The 18,724-nt window shown below is 37.3% G+C and overlaps 1 protein-coding gene across 1 annotated transcript in view; it reads left to right on the top strand.

Moving 5' to 3' along the window:
- CYP39A1 (cytochrome P450 family 39 subfamily A member 1) overlaps positions 1-18,724 on the top strand; it is an 81,290-nt gene that overhangs the window by 10,533 nt on the left and 52,033 nt on the right. The window contains exons 2-7 of the mRNA XM_090280456.1: positions 3,302-3,437; positions 5,382-5,556; positions 7,000-7,149; positions 8,083-8,176; positions 13,057-13,161; positions 17,988-18,078. Coding sequence (XP_090136582.1) covers positions 3,302-3,437; positions 5,382-5,556; positions 7,000-7,149; positions 8,083-8,176; positions 13,057-13,161; positions 17,988-18,078 — 751 coding nt within the window. The remainder of the gene's footprint in view (positions 1-3,301; positions 3,438-5,381; positions 5,557-6,999; positions 7,150-8,082; positions 8,177-13,056; positions 13,162-17,987; positions 18,079-18,724) is intronic.

Genomic DNA, 18,724 nt, shown 5'->3' with positions numbered 1-18,724 from the left:
TGTCTAACAAAGGACTAGTATCTAGAATACATAAAGAACCTCAACACTCAAGATTAAAGAAAAAAACCCAACAATCTAATTTAAAAATGGGCAGATAGCGCCCTGGCTGGTGTGGCTCAGTGGCCTGTGAACCAAAAAGTTGCCAGTTTGATTCCCACTCAGGGCGCATGCCTGGGTTGCCAGACAGGTCCCCAAGTTTGGGGGTGTGTGAGAGGCAACCACTGAAGTTTCTCTCCTTCTCCCTCCTTTCCCCTTTCTATGAAAATAAATAAATAAAATATTAAATAAAAAAAAAATGGGCAAATACTATGAACATAAAATTTACTGAAGAGGATATACAGATGACAAATGAACAGATAAAAAATGTTCAACATCATTCACAATTAGGGGTATGCAAATTAAAACCACAATGAGATATCACTACACACCTATTAGAATGGCTAAATAAAAATAATGACAGCACTCAAATCCTAGTAAGGGTACAGAGAAACTGGATCATTCATACATTGCTGGTGGAAATATAAAATGTGACATGGTAAAATTGCTGATGGAAATGCTAGTCCATATGACCCAGCCAATTGCACTTCTGGGTGCTTATCTTAGAGAAATGAAAACTTACGTTCACACAAAAACCTGTACATTAATGTTCATAGCAACTTTTATTTGTAATGGCCGGAAACTGAAAAGAACACAAACATCCTTCAACGTTGTTTAAACAAACCATGGTACATTCATACCATGAATCTCAAGTGAATTATGGCATGTGAAGAAAAACCAATTCCAAAACTTTCCACACTATATGATTCTAATTTTTATAACATTATTAAAATTCAGTACTCTAGAAAAACAGATTAGTAGTTGCCAAAGGTTAAGGAGGTGGGTGTGGGAGGGAAATGGGTGTAGCTGAAAAAGGGACATATTTGTTATCTTTGTGAGGATGGGAATATTCTCCATCTTGTATCAGTGTCAATAGCTTGGTTATGCCACTGTATTATAGCTTTGCAAGGTGTTAACACTAGGGGAAGCAGAGTAATGGGTACATGGGATCTCTGTATTATTTTTTACACTTTCATATTAGTCTACATTATCTCAAAATAAAAAATTTAAAAAATTACAAACACTTCATCTACATCATATTGCATATGCTTGCCTTTATATCATAACGCTCAGAGTGCTGACATTGCACAAAAACAAGAACAAAAAGAAAGCAAATAAGACAAAAAATTGTTACAGAATTTATAACACTGAACATGATTGTTTGCACTGTGCAGTAATTTTGCAATAAGTTACTTTAAATACCACTTATCAGTAGTTGTCTCAACTATCCAGTGTGTTTGAACTTGGCTGTTCTACCCTGTGACCTGGGTGCCAATACGTGTTACAAAAGGACACTTTCCTAATGGAAATTTAAGAATTTTCATTTGGACAAAACTTTAACAATGAAAATTACTCATCTCCTAAGTATTGACTAGCAAACGATCATAGTGAGGGAATATTGGAAAGCAGTGTAGGTGCCCGGATCACAGTGAAGGAACATGAGACTTCACTGTTTGGGGGCTCTGTGATTGCGGAGCCCAGCAGTGTGTCACAGGAATGATCACATGTCATTGCATGGAAGGTCTAAGAATGACTGTAATATTGAAGTAGTGATGCACATGAATGGTATTTAGAGATATTTATAGTAACTTTAATAGGTGGTGGTTCTAAGAATGTATACAAGTGTTGGATGAAGTATGGTAAAGTCACTGTGGCCACCGGGGAATGAAAAGGAGGCATGGAAGAAAAAAGTTTATTACACCTGCAGTTCTGGGAGGGAGTCACCACATGTCATGCAGGGCCACAGGAGAAAGTACCAGGGTCCCTCAGAAAGCAGAAGAGAGGAGCAAGAGAAAAGCCTAGGTCAGACCCTTTATTGGGACTTCCTCAGGAAAGGCATGGCAGGGCAGGGTAAACAATTTAGGATTGGCTACTTTAAAATAATTCCTATGGGCTTTTGGCAATAAGGTTGTCTCTAGTTGCCTGGTACCTGGCCCTGGGATGATTTAAGGTCAGGGAATTATTGGCTTGGTATTTAAAGTTAGGTAAAGTGGTAGTTGGGCAGTAGATTAGTTTATTTACATATGAAAGTTATGCTCCTGGCTGGCTGAGCTCTTTGGGAATTGGCTGGCCCTGGAATGCCCAGTAACGAGGCTCCCAATGCCAGAGCATCAAGAATAAAAAATACATGGACAATATATAATTGGGTCTGTGATGAATGATGCCAAATAGACACAGAATCTAAGGAAATATAGTTGGAACAGTGGGTTCATTTAATGATAGACTCATGGATAAGATTGTAGTTAGTTGCCTACATTCACAATTGAAGAAAATGCTAAATTGCTATTAGAGGTCAATGAAAATAATGATATATTTTTTTCTCCAATACAGTGATGGACTTCCTGGAATCAAACCCCTTACTAGAGTATGTGTGTAGGCAGGCTACTAAGAATGATTTGATAGAGAGGGCAAACCTGATGATGTAGGAGAGAGAAGGCAGAAATGTAGAACAAAGAGAAGGTAAGAGAGCATGGAATCTGTAACACGAGTAAAGGGGTGTTGGCATTTCACAGGGGCAGGACCTTCAAACTGTGGAAGGTAGTGTGGAGAATGGGTACGAATGTGTCTACTTTGAGTGTGCTCTTACTTGATTGCTTCTATTTTCCCAGTGAGTTACAAAGCAGGAACACTATCCCACGTGGAGAGGGTTGGGCAAGTTGTATAGGTAAAATAGTCATTTTGGAAAGTGAACGTGTTAGAGAACCTTTTAGGACTGAGAGACATTGTTGAGTTACCACTGATTTATTGTAAAAGCAGCCAGCAATTTTGTATCTTTTTTCTTGAACCAAGTTGAGTTATAGGTTGCTTATAAGCTATTGAATCTTGAAAACAATGTTCACATATCACAGTGTTTAATAAAATTTCCAATAATTATTTCTAATTATTGTTTTGCACTCCAAGAGGAAGGTGCAAGTAAATAATAACATGATCAGAAGGACAGTTAAGTATTAGGACAGAATAAATCAGAACTTATATAATTTAGAATTGGCCAAATCAGTCAAAATTTATGAGCATGTCCTCGGGTGAGGATAAAAAAAATTAGAATTAATTTCCACATATAATGATTTTTTTTTTTTTTTTTTTACTGTAACTTCAGCATTGGGGTTCTTGAGGAATACTATCATAAACCTAACCCAGGGCCCAGTAACTTATTTATCAGAAATGCTTACTAATATGATTTGTATTTACGTACTTTTTTTTCCAGTATGGACCAATATTTACAGTTTTTGCTATGGGAACTCGAATGACCTTTGTTACTGAAGAAGAGGGTATTAATGTGTTTCTAAAATCCAGAGAAGTAGATTTTGAACTTGCGGTGCAAAACCCCGTCTATCGTACAGGTAAAGATTTTTTTCAGGTAGTTCATTGAAATACAACATTGAAATCCAAGAGTAGTTTTAGGTAACAGTTACATTATTACTTCTTTATCAAAAATGATGAGGCCTGATTATTTTACTCTTTAGGGATAGAAGGAGAAAGGAGTGCATGATGAGTTTGGTCACTGAAAAACAAATTATTGGCCACCTAATGCAGTTAGATCTCACTTAGATGTGTGAAAGAGATGAGGTTACCTCACTGGTATTTTCTTTGGAAAATATTTGGAATCTGTGTCCTATTAAAGCTCCCATGATGTGGCTAACTGTTCTGCTACTGTGTGTATAATGTTCTTCAGGCTGTAGCTCTTGGCTTGACCATGTATTGCTGTTCTGCTCCCTGAAAGTAGAATCCCGCTGCTTAGTAAGCCCTTTACTAATGGCATTTCCTGACATATTCCATTGGGCCATTAAGGTAAGCGGTGCCCTTTTGCCAATTCTCCGTCCTCAGAGACTGCTGGATTGTACTGGTCAGCATGCTCCCAGGGTGACTGACTACCTGTATTTCTTCCAGTCACAAACATGCATGCTAAGGCCATTTGTCCTCCCAACAATGCAGGGCTGGCTCATTTTGCACCCAGTTCTCTTGTTTTCACAATGCCTGTGCTTGCTTCTACTCTCAATGCCTTTTCATTTCTCTTTGCTTTCCTTTTTGCTTCTTTATTAGGTTCCTTTACATGTAGCCTCTCATTTTCTTTTCCATTAAGAAAAAACAAAACATGTTTTAGAAGCTCTCATGATCAATAGAATGACTATTTTTAATTCTTGCTTTCATGAAAATCACATGTGGGTTAAATTTTATGACTATTGTACTTCTTGCTCTTTGGACTATGGAATTCCAGATCAAAGAACATAAATATTTTAAATATTTTGAAATCTCTTGCTCTGTAAAGTCACATATTCCTTTAGAAATATATACCAACTTACCTGTCAGGTGTGTGAAGTGATAAACTTTTTATACCTGTTCCTCCCCAGGGGCTTTCATGTTTAGATATTTCTATTTAATAGATGAAATGTGTTAATATTTACTTTGAAGCCAGCTTCCCAGTCCTCTCATGTATTTCTCTACCACAGAAAAGATGATGCTCCAGGGTATCTAAAAATTATTTTTAGTTAACCTACATAAAGTGTAACCTATATGTAATAGGATGATGAAATACAAAGCTAAAAGTTATTTTTTGAAAAGTTACTTTGAAGAAAATAAAATAGGATTAAATAAAAATATAAAGACATAGTGAGTTAAAAAACTCACTAACACTCTCTCACTACCTCAACTCAACCAGAAGTGTGTATTGCAGAAGAAGCATGAATGCTAATATAAAGGAAATAGTGGGGCCACAGCAATTCATGGGGTTAGGAAAGGACTTCTGGCAGAATTGATATTCAAGAAGATATTCAAGAAGATGCTTGAAAGAAGAATAGAAATTAGCAGAAGAAATTTAGGTCTTGGGGATGTGGGGGTATTCTGGGGGTAATGCTGGTCAAGTAGAGAGTGTTCTGAGCAGATAGAACAGCCCATGAAAATGCTGGGATATATAAAAGAATATGTGCTTTCAATACACGTGAAATATAGATTTGGGGGGGAAGGGGCTAGAAATATCATCACAGAGTCAGAAAGTTGGTAGAAAGCTAATGAAAAGTTTTAAACATGAAAATAAAATCAGTAGAATTATGTTTCTCAGAGGCCCTCTTTATCACCCACTTTTAGATTATCTCTTAAAGCAAATTATTCTACACACTTTCTCTGTCTCACAGTATAGGCTGAATCTTTACCTGGTTTTATTTGCAGGAGGTTATTTTATGTATTTATTGAACTTTGGCTATATTCCCTACTGATCAGATTACAGTAGAGTTATATTGACTGCTTTAAGGAGTTGTTGCTTCTTTTAAAAATAGTTTTCTTGTTTATAGCATCAATTCCAAAGAATATCTTTTTAACACTGCATGAAAAACTTTATATCCTGATGAAAGGGAAAATAGGAACTTTCAATCTATGTCAATTCACTGGACAACTAACTGAAGAATTACATGAACAACTGGAGAACTTAGGCACTCGTGGGACAAGGGACCTGAACATCTTAGTAAGGTAAATAGATAAATTGGTGTTATTTCATCTTGTTCTTTTGGAATTAAAAAAAAAAAATTGAAGCCTATACATTGGACCTCAGAAGTTATCTGGTGGATTAATGAAGTCATCTGACTAGGCAACTAACAGATTATGTTAACATTTTACATTTTAATTAATGGGCAAATTTCGGTTTAGCACTCCAATTTTATGGTGAGCAAATAAGCCAATACATTTTAACATATTCACGGTGATTTCTCCTCAATCACTCCATACAATTGTGTATGCTCTATATGGATATACCTCTTAGAATTGTCACGCATCCATCAGAATTTTGATAAGAAGGTCAGTGCCATTTGTGATTACTGTAACAAGTGGACATTGAGAGGACAAGGGAGAGGATAGAATCATCAAGTAGATGACGAGGGTTTGGGGAATGTTTGTGAGACATGAAAAGCTGAGTGAGGCAAAGTCAACGTGGGCCGCACTGAGACTCATAGAGGGGAGGTGCTGAGCGGCCGATGAGACCAGGACGGGCCGAGTGTAGCCGGGCAGCGTGCCAGCCATGTTCTGAAGCTTTCTGGCCGAGGTGCGGCCTGGGTGTGGGAACCGTGACGGGAATCCCCCGCATGCGTGAGGAGGTGTAGGAAACTGAAGCGACTGTAGGCACTTCTCCATCTCAGTGGGATACTGCAGTGCTGAATGCCGGCTTCAGCAGTTCAGACTCATAAAACAGAACAACCTTTAATGTTTTGTTAGCGGTTTAAAAGAGAAAGGAAAAAAAAAAAGAATGAAGACAACCAGCCAACTAAACTTTTGGCTTGCCCGATATCTACAACAAAACAGCAAATTCTCAGATATCTTTGCAACTTTGGAGAAAGTAAATAAAATTGAAAAGCAGTACTAGTGTTACTGAGCTAGCACATACTAGCAATCATTGATATTTTTTTACTTAAGTATGCCACAATAATCATTTTATTCGCTTATGGTAAAACTTGATGATACATACTATATTTCAATATGCAATAGTTCCAATTTGTAGGATCCTGTGAGACATTAAGAAATTTGGTGACTAATATTGCCTTTGATTCTTCAGTTATTTTTCACTGCTGTCTAAAGGCATGGACTGTATCTTAGTTATTACTTGCTAAATAAATGCTTGTTGAAATTGCAGTGAATCAATTTCCTGCATCTCACATTTTTCAGGATCCAAGAGTGCTTGCTTAGAAAGCATTTGAAAATCTTCAGATAAATAAGACTACAATTTCAGTTACCCCTAAGTCACCTTGACAATGATAGGCAAATATTAAAATCTGTTAAAGGTGACTTCCCCTCCCCTAAAAATCTGTCGTGTACTATACCTACTCCTTATCTCTAGCTGTTAAATAATGCCCTCTTTTGTATCCTGAGTTCTTCTTCTCCTTTGGTCACAGAGTCTGACATTTTATGTTTCTCTCCTTATAGGCATCTCCTTTATCCAGTCAGTGTGAATATACTCTTTAAAAAAGGTTTGTTTCCCACAAACAAGAGGAAAATCATGGAGTTCCATCAGCATTTTCAAGCTTATGATGAAGGCTTTGAGCATGGGTCCCAGATGCCAGAATGTCTTCTAAGGTAGAAGTTGTTTCCTATACTTAATTCATTGACCAAGCTCCTCCCAGCAATTCATAGGTCTCTCCTTTCTCTGTTCTAAGTAGATATATATATAACAGCACTTTAAGTAGAAGAGAGAGAACTATTTCCTATGACTGGTTTGTTTTTGAAGGAGGAAGAGAAGAGATACACATGCTTTCCTTTTTTTTTTTTTTAATTTTCAGGAGCAAAAATGAGAGAAAGAGAGAGACAGAGACAGAGACACAGAGAGAGGGAGAGAGAATGAATATGAATATGAATATTAGAATGAAATGAAGAATTTATTTTGAGGCCTTTTATTGTACTTATAGCTTATCAGAGTCATTGCTACAGTTTGGACCTGTGTTAAGTTGTCAATCGACTAGTCCCAGAATCAGACATCGTTTTCCTCGTTCTCTCTGAGGCAAAGTAGGTGGTCAAACGCATTTCTCCGAGTGGGCGCAGATAAATGTTTGTGAAATGGCTTGAATGCAAAGTAACTCATGGTTTTTTAAAAGTTCTAGGCAGTTGGTTTACAATGATTAATGGTCAGAAAAGATGAAACACATTATAGCCTGTTTGCTGTACCTGGCCTAATGCAGCAAAGGGCCTCTGTGCTAGTTTTTCATCTTTCCCTAAATGACAACACCCAGAGTAAAAGCAGACCAAGCAGATCCTGGGCCTTACTTTTTTTTTTCAATGTCAATCGTATGGGAACTCAAGCATTTATTTCTAAAATTCACTAAAATTGCCCCCTCACAATTTTTCTTGTGGACTGGTAAGTCTGAGGGTAGCCCCCTCATGAAATTCTAGCTGAATATGAAAAGTTTGGAGAAAGAATTATAATTCCATAAACATCCCCCCTTTCCATACTGTGACTTGTTACTCCTAAAGTGCTTTCAAATTAATTTATACATTTTTTTTTTTCTCACCTAGAAACTGGTCAAAATCCAAAAGGTGGCTTCTAGCCTTTTTTGAGAAAAACATTCCAGATATAAAAACATACAAATCTGAAAAAGTTAATTCCATGGTAAGTATACCTTTTCTTTTTTCCTAAAATACATGCGATGACAATATTTAACTATGATTGTTAAACATGTGTTTTTGCTAATAATCATGAGCTTGATTAAATTTCATTTTTGTTCCAAGCATTGGTGTTAGACATATTTACGTACATTTTTTTTTTTTACATACTTGCAATAGAGAGGTAGGTATTAATTCTGTTCTACATAAGAAACACCCGAGGCTACAGTCCATCAAAAAAAAAAAAAAAAACAACACAAAATTTTGAGGTTCTTTATTTATTCATATGTTATACAGTTGTCTGTATCACCAGTAACAGATGGGAGTTATGGCAATGTAGGCAAGGAGAATAAAGCTCTGCAAAACGGACTTTGTTCTTGATGCCACTAGGAGGTTGTTTGGTATAATTATAAAAGCTAAGCACTAGCAGTCGGTGTCTCAGCTGTCCTAGATCTGTGGTTCTTTAAGTGTGGTCCCCAGACCAATGGTACCTACATGACCTGGAAACCATGAAGTCAGAAATGGGGGCGGAGCCTAGCACTGCGTTGTTTAGTAAGCCTTCCACGTGTTTCCAGGGCCAGCTAATGGATGGTTCTCAGCCCTGGCTGCTCACTGGAATCTCTGAGAGCTTTTGAAAATGACCTGATTCTTCAGACCCTTCCTCGGACACTGAGATTCATTTGGGCTGAACTGCCTGGGCCCAAATCTGGTCCCCTCCTGTATGACCTTGGGTATGATACCTAATTTCTTGGCCTTGGCTTGGTCACCTACCTCAGAGTGGTGGGATTAAATGAGTTATATTTGTAAAGCACTTAGAACACAGTAAGGACTGCTGAAAGTTTATCATTGTTATTATCATTAAAAAAAAAAAAAAAAAAATCACTCCAGGCCTTTTAGTATTTAAAGATCACACCAAAAAGATTTTGTTTGTTTTTCATTAGTATAGCCGATGTTAACACCAACACCTCTGCTTAACACTGGAGAGAAAGGCAGCCTTAGGGAACAAGGGTGTTTAAGCATCCTCCTCCTGAGGAAAGGGAATAGAAACTATACAGGAAGGCTCTTCATTAACAAACTATGTTTCAGCTAATGATTCTACTTCACAATAGATCCAGACAAACATTTTGTTCGGGTTGTTTTCCAGGAATTAGATGTAAAGCCACTTGTGTATAAAAGCTGCACTCAGATCCAGAATCTATGGGCCTACCAAAATGGTTTTGAATACCCCAGCTAAAACTCCTATTTTCTTACTCTGAAGAAATTAGGCTTTTTAAATCATAGCTACTCTAACTCCCTTTTTGAGTCAAGACAAATTTTGCATTTTGCTGAAGCTCATCCAGTGTTTAAGACTTGAGGACAGAATTCAGTGTGAACATTCAGGAGCAGTTTCACTTCACTTTTGTATGTATTGCTTCTGTTTCCCTCCACAAGTTTTCTGTTCTGATACCCACACTTTGAAAAAAAAAAAAAGTGGCCTAAGAGGAAAATAGAAGATTCTGTTGTACTCTGCATAAGTAGATTTCAATGGCCTAGTTAAGCAGAAGACTGAAAGAAGTTTTTGTTTTTAATGTTATACACCCATTTGTCACAACATGAATATCAAATGTGATGATTTCTCCATGTGAGTCTATTTATATATTAAACGAGTAGTTCCATTTACAGAATAGCATATCGAGAGAATGAAATACATCTATAGGATTTTTCATGATATATAAACTTTGTGTTGTAACAGCTTCCATTATAAGTATGATAGAAACCAGCTTTAAATGAAATTTGTACTTAAACTTTTTCAGTGCTGCTAATTCATTATTATAAAAAAAAAATAACCATAAGACACTGCTGATATTTATGGGTTGCTTACTCCGGGCCAGGAATAGTATTACACACTTCACAAATTCATTACTCATTTATTTTTTGCAACAACTTTTATACCCAGAAAACTGAGGGCTATTAAAACAGAGAGCTGGAGATTAGAGTGGATCATCACTTTTGAAACATTGTATGCCTTAGTAAGTAACAGCAACTGTCTCTCATTATATATATTATATATATTTTATAGTTATTTTCTGTGTTTTAGGATTCCAAGCAAGACTAATACAGTATGGTACAATGCAGTTCTCTTAACCCCTCATCCCCGAGAGCTACTCTTGTCTCTAATGGGGCAGTATAGAGGCTAATGGGGCTAAGAGTGTGGGCTCTGGAGTCAGCAGTAGCTTCGCAGGGTCTGAATCCCAGCCCAACCATCTCCCAGATATATGTCCCTGGCAAAAGTCTCCTAAGTTAATTGTACTTCAGTTTCCTCAATTGTAAAATGGCGAAGATAATAGTATTTACTTTTGGAATTGGGTGAGGATCAAATGGATTAAATACTTGGAAAGCACCTAAAATAATACTTGCCTTAGCAAGCAGTGACTACACATTAGCTACTGTTATTTCTATCACCTAAACCTGAGTTATTTAAGATTCGAAGTGCACCAGTAACTTGATGAAAGTGTTAATATGCCTGAATTTCTTCCTCATGGTGGGGATCAGGCATAGGCAAATCTGGGGAAACCTTTGAATGAAGAAAATACCTTCATGGTATTTGTGTGATAACCTGAGAGTAACTATAGTAGGTAACCTTCGGTGGGGCCATCATCTGATCTGTCACCATGTTTTCTGCATGGTTTAGAGAATTATGGTATTTATAATGCACTAGCTTGGCTGTTTTCTCTCCCTTGCTGTGTAGTCTGAGAATCTGCATAGCAGATGAAGAAGAATTTTCTCCTGAATGCTCCAGAGACCCGTGTTTCTTTTTCTAAGAGTAGAGGTTTTTTTTTTTTAAACTAACATTTGTCAAAATGGTAATTAATTTAATTCTCACCACAATCCTGCGACCACTTTATAGATGAGGAACCTGAGACACAAAGAGTTTAAAGTAACTTTTTAAAAGTTACCCAGTTGTTAAGGACCAGACTGTCAGTGACAAGGGGAAAGGGGGAGGATAAGCAGGGGAAGGAGGGGAAAGGTCTAGTAAAGGAATATGTATAAATGACCCATGCACATTTATACATGGGGATTGACTCTGGGAGTAAGGGGAGGGGGGCAGGGGAGAGCAATGGGAAATAAATGGGGGCAACTGTAAAAGAACAATAAAAAAAGGGCAAAAATAAAATAAAATAAAAATGAAAATGTGACTCAAAAAATAAATAAATAAATACATGAAAAAGAAAAAACCAACCAACCAAACAAACAAACAAACAAAAAAAACTAGGCCAAGTTCTTGTTCTACATGAAAGAATCTTGGAAATTGTTATTTCATCCTAACAAAGAGTAAAAATCTGAACAGGCTGAAAAATCAACAACTCTCCTTGGATCCACAAGACAGGGAGGATACAGGGCAAACTACTGCCCTCAAGACTGGAGAGACCAACAGGCAAATACCTGATGTTTTGCTGAGGATTTTTGTGTCTATGTTTATGAGAGATATTGGTCTGTATTTTGCTTATAATGTCTTTGTCTGCTTTTGGTATTAGGGTAATGCTGGCCTTGAGTCAGGAAGTACTCCCTCTATTTCTATCCTCTTGTATAATTTCATTTTTGAATGATTGGTAGAATTTACCAGTGAGCCCATCTGGGCCTGGTGCTTTCTGTTTTGGAAAGTTATTAATTATGGATTCAATCTCTTAAATGGCTGTGGGCCTAATTAGATCATCTATTTCTTTTTGTGAGAGTTTTGGCTGATTGTGTCTTTTAAGGAAGCGGTCCATTCCATCTAGATTATCAGATTTGTGGGCAATGAGTTGTTGAAAGCATACCTTTACTATCTTCTAAATTTTCATGGCCTCTATAGTGATGTCCCCTCTTTCATTTGTGTTGTCTCTTTTTTTTTCTCTCTCTTAGCCTGGCTAGAGGTTTGTTGATTTATTGATCTTTTTAAGGAACCAGCTTTTGATTTCATTGACTTTCTCTATTGATCTCCTGTTTTCAGTTTCATTGATTTCTGCTTGACTTTTTCTTTCTCATCTTCTGCCTACTGTGGGTTTAGTTTACTTCTCTTACTGACTGTAGAACTTTCTTCTTTTCTAATATGTCTATCAGTGCTATACATTTCCTTCTAAGCAATCCATAAAGAGTATTTTCACTGCCCTAAAAATCCTCTATGCTCTGCCTATTCATTCTTGGCCATAAAACACACCTTAACAAATTTGAAAAAATATAAATCATATAACACTTACTTTCAGAACACAGTGTAACTAAACTAGAAATCAGTAACAGAGAGAAAAATACCAAAACATGTGGAGGTTAAACAATACACTTCTAAGTAACTCAAGGATCAAAGAAGAAATCTTAGGAGAAATTAAAAATATTTTCAAACAAGTGAAAATGAAAACAACCTACCAAATTCTGTGCAAAAGCAGTGCATATAGCAGCTTTATTCATGGTTGTACATGAATGAATTATAGTGATAGATACATGTCATTATAGCTTTGTCCAAATGCATAGAATTTACAACACCAAGAGTGACCTAAGGCGTCCATGGTGAAAAATGTAATATACTGCTGGGTGATGTTGAAATGGGGAAGGCTGTGCATATGTGGGGTAAGGGTTAAATGGGAAATCTCTGTACCTTCCTCTCAATTTTATTGTAAACCTAAAAACAAATGAAGTCTTAAAAAAAAACTAAGGCAAGTTTTGAAGCAATATAGTAAGGGATTGAGCTCTGGAGTCCCAACTCCTAATTAATGTTGAAGGAGTAAGTATGTGAATCCCTTAGCATGCCTCAAACTGCAAACCTGGGAATGACAGAAATAATACATATTGGATTAAAGAAAAATGGTCTTTTGTTTATGAACATTGGTCTCTGTTACATAGCTGTGGTTTGACAATATTTATTTCTTTAAACAGACCCTAATGCAGGCTTTGCTGGATGTCATAGAGACAGAAACAAATGAGCAAAGTCCAAATTATGGGCTTCTACTACTGTGGGCATCTTTGTCCAATGCTGTCCCCGTAAGTATATTAGTGAAGTAAGGGTCACATTTCTGCCTATGCACTTTCAATTTTCCCCTTTATCCATCTTCCTTCCTTCTTTCCTCCTCGCCCTCTCCCTCCCTTCCTTCCTTCCTTCCTTCCTTCCTTCCTTCCTTCCTTCCTTCCTTCCTTCCTTCCTTCCTTTCTTCTTAGAGGGAAGAAAAAGACTGCAATGGAGTTGTTTGTGAGATAGAAAAATAAAACTGAGTATCTAATGAAATCTGATAAGATCACAGAGGAGGCAAAGCAGAGCTCTGCAGTGATTTTGTGTTTGGAACGCACCGTGTCATGGCGAAGGGAACAGTTTGCATTCTGGGGTCAGTTGCACCTGCTCCTGGAGCCCTTTCTCTGCCAGGCAGTGTGCTGCAGAGATAAATAAGGCTGGATCCCTACCTTTTATGGAAGAGAGAGTAGGTAAATGGATAGTTTCAGATAGAATTGGGCTTGAATCCAGATATCCCAGTCATAGCTGTAGAATCTCATGAAGGTAGTTTGAACTCTGAACCTTCATTTCCTTTTTGGTAAAAAAGGGATAAGGAAACTCCTAGTAAGGTCCTAGGACTTGGGCACTTATTCATAGTAACTCTCATTTCTCTGCAAGGTTGTTGTGAGGATTTGAGATAAACCCATCTGATAGCTGGTGCCTGTGAGTTCTTTCTCTTCCCCCATCCCTTCTTCTGTGCACTGTTCTGTCTGCATGACCTGGCATCTCCATCCTGTAAGCTTCCCCATGAATGCAGCTGGTGACATTGGAAATCACAATACTTCTGGAGAGACCATACTTGTAACTTTTCTTAAAAGTTGTCACGAACTAGATTAAAGCCATGAAATTTGTCTGCTACTTCATGTTCAATGCACACCAGTTTCCTGTGTTGGGAGGATTTCACATTAACCTGAGATGCACTTATAGTATCTGAGAAATTAAAGGGTGACCTCTTTTATTTATTTGTTTTCTACTTAGCAGGAACATTCAAGTCATCTATGATGATAAATGTCATTTTTTTTTCTCTAACAAAGAGAAATAAGATGTGTTTAGTATTATTTATGTCTTTTTTCTCCTGTGAAGGTCAGGGTTGTTCATGGTTTTCTAAATACTAATATAAAGGTTTCCTTTAACCTATTTTAAGACATATTGGGTAAGAGCAGCAATCGAAATTCTAGCCTTTCTGCCCAAATGTATGTCAACTACTAGAATATATAAAACAGTTTAATCAATCCTTTCCCCTTCTTTATGTACCACTAATATTAATCTGTGATTTTTTTCCTTACATAATTTTCTTGGAAACTGATGAAGCGATAGCAAAATTAAAAAGCAAAACATCAAAACAACTCCCAAAGCAGCAACAAAACAGCCATTCCTGTCACAGGATTAATTTTCAAGATCCAATTAGAAAGGTCCCCAGAAGAAAGGGACACAAAGCCCCATTGATCTGTCATAGGAGAAGTCAGTTCTTCGGAATTTGTTCCTGGCACTGGTCTGAAAGGATTTAAATCATTAACTTCAGAAAGGAAGTGTCTGATGATTAATCAAAGTTCTGTCTCGCTGGCTCTTGTTGGCACTTCCAAGAGGCAGCTGGTGTGTGGGCAGAGACCCTGGAAAGGCTTTAGGTCAGGTCCAAAGCCACATCCCAGTACTGGGTGACAGTTGGCCAATTGTTTAACCCCTTTGAGCCTCAGAGTCCCCATCTATAATACAGGTGTAATGATTCCTTCCTCAGGATAGTTGGGAGGATTATATTGGTAATAAATGGAAAGTGGCATAAAAGAGGTGCTCAATAAAGATTAGCTTTCTTGTCTTATAAAGAGTAAAGCTGTGGTTTCAATCAGTCGTTGTTTTCCATGGACCCTTAGTAATCAACTGCCCTGGCTTCCAAAACTTGACCACTTGAGGGTAGCAGCGGCCACCGTTGTCCTGGTTTCTGTGAGCTTCTGTCACTGCCCAGGGAGCGGCTGAAAATCCTGCCAGAAGTGCAGGTGCTGGGGCCACCGTTTCTGGGTACCAGATCCCATTCTTAGCTTTTGCCCTCCCCTGCGCTCTGCCTCAAGGCCCACGGGACGCAGAGCTCAAGCTTCAGATGGGCTTGGTACAGGCCACTGGCAGGCTCATCGTCACCGAGGTGAGCTTGCGTGAACTGGCCCAAGATAGTAGCCACGATTTATGAAATTGTTTCTTTGTTAAAACCATTTCCAAGGTCCAAGAAGTTTCTGACTGCCAAATGAACTTTTTTTTATACAAGATGTGAATGACTCACAGTCACTCTTTTCTTTTCATTTTTTTATTGTTGTTCTATTACAGTTGTCCCATCTTTCCCCCATTGCTCTCCCCTGCCCTGGCCACCTCCCCTCAAATGAACTTAAAAAATATATATACTTTATTTTGTTTTACACAATATATCCAATTCTGACTATTAATTTATTTTAAAGATTTTATTTATTTATTTTTAGAGAGAAGGGAAGGGAGGGAGAAGGAGAGGGAAAGAAACATTACGGTGTGGTTGCCTCTCGTGTGCCCCCCAGCTGGGGACCTAACCCGCAACCCAGGCTTGTGCCCTGATTGGGAATGGAACCAGCGACCTTTGGTTCGCAGGCTGGCGCTCAATCCACTGAGCCACAGCAGCCAGGGCTAAATGAAATTTTTAAGAACATCTTTTGTGTCTAATCTCAAAACTGACGTTTTTCCTTTTTTATCTGCTTCCCTGAACACTCTCAGTAGTGACCCTGACCCCCCACTCCATGCCATCCCACCCTCAACCCCTACAGCATTTATTGTCCGTGTCACCCATTTCCTCTCTAGTTAGCTGTTTTTTCACCTCATACCTCCAGCTAGATGTGAAAGTTCTTTGGGCAGGAATTACGTCTTATACAGATTTGTGCTTATCATGGCTGGTCAAAGACTAATTAATATGTTATAAAGACTCCATCAATATTTGTTAAATCTTATTTTTTTTAATGAAGGAATAAATAATGCTGAAGAATACACTCAGTTCACCCTCTCTATGGCACAGCAAGGCAGAGCTTTTCTTTTCACCTTTGTTCTCACCTCTCTCAAACAATGCAAGGGCATGGTAGGGGCTGCTTCTGACGTTCACTGAGCCGGGTGGTCCTTCCCCTCTTTGCCAGCCTTCACCATGGACTTGACCCCTTTGGCAAATATTAATCGGTCCTTTTGGGAGCACTTTTTAACTGCTTTCCCACATGTGGATGAACAAAGACCTCAAGGTCATGACTTCTTGTTTGTTGATTCAATAATGTATATAAACGCCTTACTTTTTACTCTCTTTTACATGCCTGTTATTTTTTAAAATAATTTTGTTTTCTAAGTAGAAAATAAAGATTTTAGAAACAAAGTTTGTTTTTAAAAATTATTAAAATGATAATAAGCACCACTGTACAGCTATTTATAGTTTAGCTGAATTCCTTGTGTTTGTCATAAATATAAAACTAATTAAGCACATAAAACTTTAGACACCTCTTTTGTGTAACTGAAAATCTACGTACAATCATTAAGATTTTTTTCCTCAACACCATCTCCGATTCTTTAAACAGGATGAATTGCATCTGGAGTCCTTAGTAATTAATTACAGTACTTCAGCACTTCCATCTATGTATAGATAACAGTAGAGAGCGCCTGAGGGGGTGGCAGAAGAGAGTTCTCTGAGCATCTTACTTCTGTAAAAATACACTAGGTGCTCTCTGGGGTAATTCTTTCTTAATCTGGAAAATGCCACAGAAAGTGGGTCTCCGATGACTTGGGTTTACCACAGTTACCACTTCACTGTTTCGTGTCACAGAGGGGAGTAAGAAGTGCTGAACTTGGCTTTGTGGAAGCACTTGCACACAATTGCTTTTCCTCTTTTGACCACAGAGGGGAGCCTTGGTACCGAAAGTTACTCGCAAAAGGGACAGAAAGACTTAATACACGAAGTGTTTGTTGACTGAGTCATTTTAGGACTGGTTTTCCCAGATGAAGTTTCTTTCAGAATACTTACGTTTACTGAAAAAGAAAAATGAAAACAAAATTCAAGCTTCTTTTAGTGATTTTATTCAGGTTTCCTTCATTGTGAAGCCTAAAAATGGAAGTAAAAACATTTACCTGAGTTACGGGAAAGCTAATTTTTGAAATGTATTTTATTTTATAATACTATAATGTGGAAAGATTGGGAATACTTTATTTTGGTCTAGAGAGAGAACTTGCAAGCATACTACGTTCAGTAGTACCCTATGAACTTTCCAGCATCTTATTACGTTCAATAGGGTGTGAAAAGACCTTCTGTTTGATATTGAGCACTCTCATAATTTGGTTTATGAGATTTTAGGTATCGTTTCTGGGAATTATTTAAAATTGCCATGTTTCAGTTGCAGAATATATGATTTGATGCTTTGTTTATATTTCAAGGAAATTAAATCTTGAAAAATATTTTTGTTTTGGATTTGGATTAACAGTCTTAGTTAGCCTAATTTCTTGTTTCTAAGTACTTACTGTATGCCTATGTAATATTCTATATTTTATATTAGGAAAAAATCCCACTTTTTGCATTTTTAGTGAATATAGATTAATCTATATAAACAATATAGTGAAACTATAGTGAGAGAATAAAATTATAAACTGAACCTCTTAGAGATAAATAACATCTCTTTTGTTCATAAAATCCAGCTGTTTTCAAAGATGCTCCTTACTAACATGCTTTTAAGTTTAATTTAAACATTCTCCTTGTTTCTTTTAAATGCTTGAGCCTAATGCTAAGTGTGCTTTTGTTTACTTTTGAAGAAGGTTGTATTTTTTGATATATGTTTTTCTTTTTAAGATTGCATTTTGGACACTTGGATTTGTCCTCTCTCAGCCTGATATTCACAAGGCCATTATGGAAGGCATATCATCTGTGTTTGGCACAGCAGGTACTAAAACTGAATTAAATTACATAATTGAAGAGACATCTAATAATGTGTGCTCGTTACACATCATAGGCAAAGTCAAATGCCCATAATTCTGTTGAAATTCAATATAGTCCAAAATTGAACATAATTTGTTATGTTTTAGGATATACATGGATCAGGTAAAATCCTAGAATTTAATTACTGTCAGGGATTTTGAGGTCATCTTGCCTAACTCCTTTATTCCCCAAATGATGACAAATGCTAGGATGACGGTGACTTGCCTCACTTCCCCACATAAACATAAATACTTAATGTGCAGGGCTTTTACTGCTAATCTCTTGGTTCCTTAACTCAATTGAGTGACAAGTTCATAGTTTTGGAATTCAGGATTTTCCATGTTTCATAAAAATAATATGGTTCACATTGCATATATTACGCAACAGTACTAATGGGGTAAGGAGATTAGGTAACACTTTACCGCAAAAGGAATTATTTTTAAAGTTATAGTTGTTAGAGATTTGGGGCGATAAAACCACAGATAGGGGTTGCTGCCTTTCCCTTTCTGTTTCAGATTCAAGCTCTTTCCTTGTCATTTGTTTTAAAAAGCAGAAATAACCTTGAATGAAGAGGACTAAATTACTTGCTTATTTAGCATAATTTGACCTGT

Source organism: Furipterus horrens, unplaced genomic scaffold (assembly GCF_987537825.1).
Source record: "Furipterus horrens unplaced genomic scaffold, mFurHor1.1.pri manual_scaffold_6, whole genome shotgun sequence".
In the NCBI taxonomy this organism is placed as follows: Eukaryota; Metazoa; Chordata; class Mammalia; order Chiroptera; family Furipteridae; genus Furipterus; species Furipterus horrens.
This window is presented reverse-complemented; position numbering and strand designations above follow the sequence as displayed.